Raw genomic sequence first — 10335 nt, 5'->3', positions numbered from 1 at the left:
CACGCAGGTCAAATGAGGAGCTGTATAGACTGAAGCACATCTGTGGTGTGGAGGGATTCATATAGACCTCCACGCAGGTCGAATGAGGAGCTGTATAGACTGAAGCACGTCTGTGGTGTGGAGGGATTCATATAGACGTCCACGCAGGTCAAATGAGGAGCTGTATAGACTGAAGCACGTCTGTGGTGTGGAGGGATTCATATAAACCTCCACGTAGGTCGAATGAGGAGCTGTATAGACTGAAGCACATCTGTGGTGTGGAGGGATTCATATAGACGTCCACGTAGGTCGAATGAGGAGCTATTCAGAATTCAGAAAGCCATAGTCCTGTTTTCCTATGTATTATTGAACATCAGATGTTGATCAATAATAATAAAGACACCATGCGGTTTACAACAACGTAAGCAAACGACCGAATCACAACTCACTGAGAAAGATTAGCTGCCTCACTTGTGAGAGTGACAAAAAAATCTATTTGTTTTGAATTGATGTTCAAAGTCATCCCGTGGCTGTGCTGTGGGAATGAGAGCTCTGGATAGTGGTGTATTATGCAGGGGTCGTATTGTGCGTTTAATGATTGATGAAGAATAAGATGAGCTTATGAGTCACCGAGGCATTGCCTCCGTCTGTCTGTCTGCTAATCAACCTTTTCCACTCCCTGAGTTCCTCAAGGTCCCGGGACCCAGGCTATAGCTCCTCATTCCTATCTGTCAGGGGACTTCCTCAAGGTCCCGGGACCCAGGCTATAGCTCCTCATTCCTATCTGTCAGGGGACTTCCTCAAGGTCCCGGGACCCAGGCTATAGCTCCTCATTCCTATCTGTCAGGGGACTTCCTCAAGGTCCCGGGACCCAGGCTATAGCTCCTCATTCCTATCTGTCAGGGGACTTCCTCAAGGTCCCGGGACCCAGAGGCTATAGCTCCTCATTCCTATCTGTCAGGGGACTTCCTCAAGGTCCCGGGACCCAGGCTATAGCTCCTCATTCCTATCTGTCAGGGGACTTCCTCAAGGTCCCGGGACCCAGGCTATAGCTCCTCATTCCTATCTGTCAGGGGACTTCCTCAAGGTCCCGGGACCCAGAGGCTATAGCTCCTCATTCCTATCTGTCAGGGGACTTCCTCAAGGTCCCGGGACCCAGGCTATAGCTCCTCATTCCTATCTGTCAGGGGACTTCCTCAAGGTCCCGGGACCCAGGCTATAGCTCCTCATTCCTATCTGTCAGGGGACTTCCTCAAGGTCCCGGGACCCAGGCTATAGCTCCTCATTCTTATCTGTCAGGGGACTTCCTCAAGGTCCCGGGACCCAGGCTATAGCTCCTCATTCCTATCTGTCAGGGGACTTCCTCAAGGTCCCGGGACCCAGGCTATAGCTCCTCATTCCTATCTGTCAGGGGACTTCCTCAAGGTCCCGGGACCCAGGCTATAGCTCCTCATTCCTATCTGTCAGGGGACTTCCTCAAGGTCCCGGGACCCAGGCTATAGCTCCTCATTCCTATCTGTCAGGGGAGCAGGGGCTGATGACAAAACAATAACCTCACACAACTGTTGGAGGACAGCTAGGGCCACGGTGAAGTGAGGAGATTTTTACCTTGGTTATGCTGACTCAAAAGATAATACATGCTGCTTGTAGTGCCTTACAGCCATCAGGACAAAAGTAAGTGGGTAAATGAGTAAGTAGCTTTGGCTTGTATGAGCCAGAAAAGCCCATAGAAGCAGGAGCCTATCTCCTGTTTCTGTAGCATGAGGCAGGTTGATGTAGAAGTACACCACCTGGACAGGACGCTAGTCTATCGCAGGGCCTTACCCCCAGGGCCTTACACCCAGGGCCTTACCCCCAGGGCCTTACACCCAGGGCCTTATCCCCAGGGCCTTACCCCCAGGGCCTTACCCCAGGGCCTTACCCCCAGGGCCTTACCCCCAGGGCCTTACCCCCAATCTATATATTTAATTCCTTTAGTTAAAATTTGGGGATTTGCATGTATTATTTTGTATTGTTATGTATTACTGCACAGTTGGAGTTAGGAACAAAATCATTTCTTTACACCCACAAAGCATCTGCTAAATATACAACCAATGCTGAGTGCCAATCTTTGGTCTCGTTATAACTCGGCCAGGGAATTCCCTGCCTTCCAATCTCAGGGCCAAAACCCTCTAACCACAAGGACACTGAGCTGGTAGGACAAAAGGGCCACAAGTTGCTATTAAATCATAAAGGGGACAAATAAGAGTTGATTTTGGAGATGTTCATTTGCTTCACGCAACACAACTCTAGCAGAGTATAGACGCAGACAGACCGTTTCAATACAGATCCAATTACATCCAGAGGATCACGGATGTACTTACTATTGAACGTGTGTTTCATCCGGCTGTGGGGAGAGAGACACGATGACGTAACTACCATTCACCAACCAGCCTTGGGTTGGTAATCTGGCACTGCTGAATGGCAGACATTTGGCATTATTCACAACAGGCCTATGGCTTATTCCCCATAATGTCATCGCAATTAACAAACAGATGGTCTGGGCCAGAATATGCCAGCCTGCTGATGCTGGGGAATTAAATGCAATGTCTAATGTCCAGAAAAGACATTTTCAACATACTAAATGTCTTGAATCACGGAATAACATTCACATTCTTCTTCCTCCTGATAATTACTATGTAAAGATTTACTTAGAAACATAAACATGCCTTTTTCTGGTCCAAATTATCCAGAGTCTGATCCAATCTCTCGGGTCCCCCCTCCTTACCCTCTGGTCCTAAGGAGAGCAGAGATCAAGGTGATGAATCAGCACCTGTTAAGGGAGCAGAGGCACTCCAAGATGACAGACCCACCAGCAGTCTGTGACAGAGACACTCCATGATGACAGAACCAGCAGCAGTCTGTGACAGAGACACTCCATGATGACAGACCCAGCAGCAGTCTGTGACAGAGACACTCCATGATGACAGGACCAGCAGCAGTCTGTGACAGAGACACTCCATGATGACAGACCCAGCAGCAGTCTGTGACAGAGACACTCCATGATGACAGACCCAGCAGCAGTCTGTGACAGAGACACTCCATGATGACAGACCCAGCAGCAGTCTGTGACAGAGACACTCCATGATGACAGACCCAGCAGCAGTCTGTGACAGAGACACTCCATGATGACAGACCCAGCAGCAGTCTGAGACAGAGGCACTCCATGATGACAGACCCAGCAGCAGTCTGTGACAGAGACACTCCATGATGACAGGACCAGCAGCAGTCTGTGACAGAGACACTCCATGATGACAGAACCAGCAGCAGTCTGTGACAGAGACACTCCATGATGACAGACCCAGCAGCAGTCTGTGACAGAGACACTCCATGATGACAGACCCAGCAGCAGTCTGTGACAGAGACACTCCATGATGACAGACCCAGCAGCAGTCTGTGACAGAGACACTCCATGATGACAGAACCAGCAGCAGTCTGTGACAGAGACACTCCATGACAGGACCAGCAGCAGTCATGCCTACAGCACGGGCTCTCCCAACCAAAGTTAACACGGGCTCTCCCAACCAAAGTCAACACTGGCTCTCCCAACCAAAGTCAACACGGACTCTCCCAACCAAAGTCAACACTGGCTCTCCCAACCAAAGTCAACACTGGCTCTCCCAACCAAAGTCAACACTGGCTCTCCCAACCAAAGTCAACACTGGGTGAAAGAGAGTGAGAATAAGTAAAGGAGACTTATTTTACAGCCAGGCCCAAATGGTTCACCTGGGGTTGGAAACATAGAGAAACAAATATCTCCCTGCAACACCCCCAGGCCGAGGTCAGACTTGTGAGATCAAACAGATTCAGACGGATGACACAAGATGGAGCCAGCCCCGCCCGGGAATGTGTTCAACTAAATGATTCATGTTGTGATTCTTCCTGTGCTCCCACCCTTCCTATTTGCAAAATGATCTGGATTTCCCATTTCTAGAAATAGGAAAAAGGAAAGGGAACACAGAAAAAACAGACGTAGAGTAGAGTAGAGCGCTTGGAAGTTCTGATGACTCCAGAGTCTATGTTAGAACATGAGACGTGACTGGTTCTGACGACTCCAGAGTCTGTGTTAGAACATGAGACCTGGCTGGTTCTGATTGACTCCAGAGTCTATGTTAGAACATGAGACCTGGCTGGTTCTGATTGACTCCAGAGTCTATTTTAGAACATGAGACCTGGCTGGTTCTGATGACTCCAGAGTCTATGTTAGAACATGAGACCTGGCTGGTTCTGATTGACTCCAGAGTCTATGTTAGAACATGAGACCTGGCTGGTTCTGATTGACTCCAGAGTCTATGTTAGAACATGAGACCTGGCTGGTTCTGATTGACTCCAGAGTCTATGTTAGAACATGAGACCTGGCTGGTTCTGATTGACTCCAGAGTCTATGTTAGAACATGAGACCTGGCTGGTTCTGATTGACTCCAGAGTCTATGTTAGAACATGAGACCTGGCTGGTTCTGATTGACTCCAGAGTCTATGTTAGAACATGAGACCTGGCTGGTTCTGATTGACTCCAGAGTCTATGTTAGAACATGAGACCTGGCTGGTTCTGATTGACTCCAGAGTCTATGTTAGAACATGAGACCTGGCTGGTTCTGATTGACTCCAGAGTCTATGTTAGAACATGAGACCTGGCTGGTTCTGATTGACTCCAGAGTCTATGTTAGAACATGAGACCTGGCTGGTTCTGATTGACTCCAGAGTCTATGTTAGAACATGAGACGTGACTGGTTCTGACGACTCCAGAGTCTATGTTAGAACATGAGACGTGACTGGTTCTGACGACTCCAGAGTCTATGTTAGAACATGAGACGTGACTGGTTCTGACGACTCCAGAGTCTATGTTAGAACATGAGATAGCCTAGTGGTTAGAGTGTTGGACTAGTAACCGAAAGAGTTGCAAGTTCAAATCCCCAAGCTTACAAGGTACAAATATGTCATTCTGCCCCTGAACAGGCAATTAAACCCACTGTTCCCAGGCCGTCAGTGAAAATAAGAACTTGTTCTTAACGGACTTGCCTAGTTAAATAAAGGTAAACATATTTTTTTAAAGATGTGGTTGGTTGTGAGAATGCTGGACAGGTCACAGGCAGTAGACAGTCTTTTACAGTGTGAGAGGGCCGTCTGGCACAAAAACAAATCACACTTGGTGGACAGACCCAGTTGTCTGCCCTGATAAACATCACCTTCTCCGGATACCCTTCCGTTACACATATCAAGTCTTGAAAAGAAAATAGGAGGCCAGGTTATAAAAGGAAGAAATGCTGTATCCTCCACCACATTTACAATCTGTCAATTCCCTATGGCTTGATGTGAGATATACAAATCCAACATAAAGACCACCCTGTTGGATTGTGGACACTAAAAATGTCTTTGGGGAAGTCCCCCCCTTAACTGTGGATGGGGACCAGAAATATCTCTGCCACACCTAACAGACTGGATCATATCGACCCAAAATGCATTTGGGGAAGGTCAGACCTAGAACAGAGCCAATGGGTCTCTCTAAATGAGTAGGTACCATGGTGAGAATGTTTGATTTGGGTGTCGCCTTGTCAGATGTGGTCACTGTGATAATGTGGGATTCCTCTCCAATTGGAAAACAAATACACAGATCAATTAATCAGATTGATAGAGATGGAACATCTTATTGGAGAAATGTCAGTCATTTCCATAAACACAGATGGATAGACGCATGCAAGTACACACACACACACACACACACACACACACACACACACACACACACACACACACACACACACACACACACACACACACACACACACACACACACACACACACACACACACACACACACACACACACACACACACACACACACACACACAGATCCATATGAATCCCTGGCACTTACACAAGAACCCATCCAAGAACCCCTCGAGGCTCCCCTGAGGCTCCTCTCTCTCTTCCCCTATACTCTACATGTTATTTCATAGTGCTTGTTCATATTTTTTACATTTAAGTCATTTAGCAGACGCTCTTATCCAGAGCGACTTACAAATTGGTGCATTCACCTTATGACATCATATGGTCCCTGGTATCTGCCCGGCCCCTCAGGAGCCTCAACTCACCACAACCTCACCCTCACTGCCCCGCTCCCCGACCCAGGAGGCCCCACTCCCCTCAGCCTCACCCTCACTCACCCGCTCCCCGACCCAGGAGGCCCCACTCCCCTCAGCCTCACCCTCACTGACCCGCTCCCCGACCCAGGAGGCCCCACTCCCCTCAGCCTCAGCCTCACTGACCCGCTCCCCGACCCAGGAGGCCCCACTCCCCCGACCCAGGAGGCCCCACTCCCCTCAGCCTCACCCTCACTGACCCGCTCCCCGACCCAGGAGGCCCCACTCCCCTCAGCCTCAGCCTCACTGACCCACTCCCCCGACCCAGGAGGCCCCACTCCCCTCAGCCTCAGCCTCACTGACCCGCTCCCCGACCCAGGAGGCCCCACTCCCCCTCAGCCTCAGCCTCAGCCTCAGCCTCACTGACCCGCTCCCTGACCCAGGAGGCCCCACTCCCCTCAGCCTCAGCCTCACTGACCCGCTCCCCTGACCCAGGAGGCCCCCGCCCCCGACCCAGGAGGCCCCACTCCCCTCAGCCACACTGACCCACGCCCCCGACCCAGGAGGCCCCACTCCACTCCCCTCAGCCCCACCCTCACTGACCCGCTCCCCGACCCAGGAGGCCCCACTCCCCTCAGCCTCACCCTCACTGACTCACTCCCCCGACCCAGGAGGCCCCACTCCCCCGACCCAGGAGGCCCGACTCCCCTCAGCCTCACCCTCACTGACCCACTCCCCGACCCAGGAGGCCCCACTCCACTACCCTCAGCCTCACCCTCACTGACCCACTCCCCCGACCCAGGAGGCCCCACTCCCCGACCCAGGAGGCCCCACTCCCTCACCCACCCTCACTGACCCCTCAGCCTCACCCACACTGAACCACTCCCCCGACCCAGGAGGCCCCACTCTCCTCAGCCTCACTCTCACTCTCCTGCTCCCCGACCCAGGAGGCCCCACTCCCCCGACCCAGGAGGCCCCACTCCCCTCAGCCTCACCCTCATCGCCCACTCCCCAACCCAGGAGGCCCCACTCCCCTCAGCCTCACTCTCCCTGACCCGCTCCCCGACCCAGGAGGCCCCACTCCCCCGACCCAGGAGGCCCCACTCCCCTCAGCCTCACCCTCACTGACCCGCTCCCCTGACCCAGGAGGCCCCACTCCACTCCCCTCAGCCCCACCCTCACTGACCCGCTCCCCCGACACAGGAGGCCCCACTCCCCCTCAGCCTCACCCTCACTGACCCACTCCCCCCGACCCAGGAGGCCCCACTCCCCCGACCCAGGAGGCCCGACTCCCCTCAGCCTCACCCTCACTGACCCACTCCCCCGACCCAGGAGGCCCCACTCCACCCCTCAGCCTCACCCTCACTGACCCACTCCCCTCACACAGGAGGCCCCACTCCCCGACCCAGGAGGCCCCACTCCCCGACCCAGGAGGCCCCACTCCCCTCAGCCTCACCCACACTGAACCACTCCCCGACCAGGAGGCCCCACTCTCCTCAGCCTCACCTCACTGCCCTGCTCCCCCCGACCCAGGAGGCCCCACTCCCCCGACCCAGGAGGCCCCACTCCCCCCTCAGCCTCACCCTCATCGCCCACTCCCCAACCCAGGAGGCCCCACTCCCCTCAGCCTCACTCTCCTGACCCGCTCCCCGACCCAGGAGGCCCCACTCCCCGACCCAGGAGGCCCCACTCCCCTCAGCCTCACCCTCACTGACCCGCTCCCCTGACCCAGGAGGCCCCACTCCCCCAACCCAGGAGGCCCCACTCCCCTCAGCCTCACCCTCACTGACCCACTCCCCCGACCCAGGAGGCCCCACTCCCCCGACCCAGGAGGCCCCACTCCCCTCAGCCTCACCCTCACTGACCCACTCCCACGACCCAGGAGGCCCCACTCCCCCGACCCAGGAGGCCCCACTCCCCCTCAGCCTCACCCTCACTGACCCACTCCCACAACCCAGGAGGCCCCACTCCCCCGACCCAGGAGGCCCCACTCCCCTCAGCCTCACTGACCCACTCCCCTGACCCAGGAGACCCCACTCCCCGACCCAGGAGGCCCCACTCCCCTCAGCCTCACCCTCACCCTCCCACTCCCCCGACCCAGGAGGCCCCACTCCACTCCCCTCAGCCTCACTGACCCGCTCCCCGACCCAGGAGGCCCCACTCCACTCCCCTCAGCCTCACACTCACTGACCCGCTCCCCGACCCAGGAGGCCCCACTCCCCAGACCCAGGAGGCCCCGCTCCCCTCAGCCTCAGCCTCACTGACCCGCTCCCCTGACCCAGGAGGCCCCACTCCACTCAGCCTCACCCTCACTGACCCGCTCCCCTGACCCAGGAGGCCCCGCTCCCCCGACCCAGGAGGCCCCACCCCACTCCCCTCAGCCTCACCCTCACTGACCCGCTCCCCTGACCCAGGAGGCCCCACTCCCCTCAGCCTCACCCTCATCGCCCACTCCCCAACCCAGGAGGCCCCACTCCCCTCAGCATCACCCTCACTGACCTGCTCCCCGACCCAGGAGGCCCCACTCCACTCAGCCTCACCCTCACTGCCCCGCTCCCCCGACCCAGGAGGCCCCACTCCCCTCAGCCTCACTCTCACTGTCCTGCTCCCCGACCCAGGAGGCCCCACTCCCCGACCCAGGAGGCCCCATTCCCCTCAGCCTCACCCTCACTGCCCCGCTCCCCCGACCCAGGAGGCCCCACTCCCCTCAGCCTCACCCTCATCGCCCACTCCCCAACCCGATCCCCACTCCCCACTCCCCTCAGCCTCACCCTCACTGCCCCGCTCCCCCGACCCAGGAGGCCCCACTCCCCTCAGCCTCACCCTCACTGCCCCGCTCCCCGACCCAGGAGGCCCCACTCCCCTCAGCCTCACCCTCATCGCCCACTCCCCAACCCAGGAGGCCCCACTCCCCTCAGCCTCACCCTCACTGCCCCACTCCCCGACCCAGGAGGCCCCACTCGCCAGACCCAGGAGGCCCCACTCCCTTCAGCCTCACCCTCACTGACCCGCTCCCCCGACCCAGGAGGTCCCGCTCCCCTCAGCCTCACCCTCACTGACCCGCTCCCCTGACCCAGGAGGCCCCACTCCCCGACCCAGGAGGCCCCACTCCCCTCATCCTCATCCTCACCCTCACTGACCCGCTCCCCTGACCCAGGAGGCCCCACTCCCCCGACCCAGGAGGCCCCACTCCCCGACCCAGGAGGCTCCACTCCCCGACCCAGGAGGCCCCACTCCACTCCCCTCAGCCTCACTGACCCACTCCCCCAACCCAGGAGGCCCCACTCCACTCCCCTCAGCCTCACCCTCACTGAGCTGCTCCCCCGACCCAGGAGGCCCCACTCCCCTCAGCCTCACCCTCACTGACCTGCTCCCCCGACCCAGGAGGCTCCACTCCCCCGACCCAGGAGGCTCCACTCCCCCGACCCAGGAGGCTCCACTCCCCCGACCCAGGAGGCCCCGCTCCCCGACCCAGGAGGCCCCACTTGATGCTGCTTTTCACATCCCATTGGACATTTTCTGAAATGGCAGTCTATGATCTGTAAGATCCAAGTCTCAGTGTGGGATTTAAATGTTTGACTAATCAGATGACAGTTGAACAGACCCCTAACACAGTCACTAGTACCAGGGTAAAACCTTCTGAGCAGACTCTCTCTCTCACACAATGACTCAGAGAAGGATTTACGAGAAAAATAATCTTTAGAGGTTAAATGTTCAATCTGCCCGTGCCTGTGGCTATGAATATCTAGTCCTAGTCAGACATGATCGCACATAGCAGGATAGTGGGAGAATTAAAGACAGAGATTTAGAGAGAATTTTATTTCTAAGGCTCCCACCTCAACTTTCTCTGCCTGAGATAATAGGATGTGTCTCATAGAGAATCCTCTCTTTGTTATAGGCAGGGTAATTGTCATTTCTCTCAGGCAACCTCCTGACAGAGTCATACTGGCATTATATGTTTTGTGCCTTAGTTTACGTACTGTAAGGGGAAAAGTGAGAATGTTCTCTCATTCTGAGGAGGTGTCTATTCAGTGAATACAGACACAGAAATAGTCCTGCCATCACACTCTACACTGGCATCCGTGGAGGTTACTGTTCCATACCGCTATTATGTATTTCTCCTTTCAAGAAAAGGAGGTATACCTGAGGTGAAAACGTTTATAGTGTGAGTGGTGCATTAATGAGCATTGCCTCTGTACTTGTCCTGCCATGTTTCAATGACACAACTCTTTCCACG

The 10335-nt window shown here is 55.5% G+C and overlaps 1 protein-coding gene across 1 annotated transcript; it reads left to right on the top strand.

Annotated features, from left to right (window-relative positions):
• The first annotated feature begins 6056 nt into the window (after positions 1 to 6056).
• Positions 6057 to 9621, top strand: LOC124045413 (basic proline-rich protein-like). The gene is made up of 8 exons (XM_046364708.1): positions 6057 to 6508; positions 6594 to 6846; positions 7046 to 7304; positions 7356 to 7781; positions 7831 to 8006; positions 8126 to 8331; positions 8433 to 9051; positions 9256 to 9621. The coding sequence occupies exons 1-8, from the start codon at positions 6057 to 6059 to the stop codon at positions 9619 to 9621; spliced, it is 2757 nt and encodes a 918-aa protein (XP_046220664.1).
• The last annotated feature ends 714 nt before the right edge of the window (positions 9622 to 10335 follow it).

Source organism: Oncorhynchus gorbuscha, linkage group LG10 (assembly GCF_021184085.1).
Source record: "Oncorhynchus gorbuscha isolate QuinsamMale2020 ecotype Even-year linkage group LG10, OgorEven_v1.0, whole genome shotgun sequence".
Taxonomy (NCBI): domain Eukaryota; kingdom Metazoa; phylum Chordata; class Actinopteri; order Salmoniformes; family Salmonidae; genus Oncorhynchus; species Oncorhynchus gorbuscha.
This window is presented reverse-complemented; position numbering and strand designations above follow the sequence as displayed.

Bases quoted from the DNA above. Each gene is read 5' to 3' on its own strand.
- LOC124045413 (XM_046364708.1), top strand. From the start codon at position 6,057: ATGACATCATATGGTCCCTGGTATCTGCCCGGCCCCTCAGGAGCCTCA. The intron at 6,509-6,593 runs GCCTCAGCCTCA...CCCCTGACCCAG, and splicing joins CCCCCTCAGCCTCAGCCTCA to GAGGCCCCCGCCCCCGACCC. The intron at 8,332-8,432 runs GCCCCGCTCCCC...CCCCTGACCCAG, and splicing joins CCACTCCCCAGACCCAGGAG to GAGGCCCCGCTCCCCCGACC.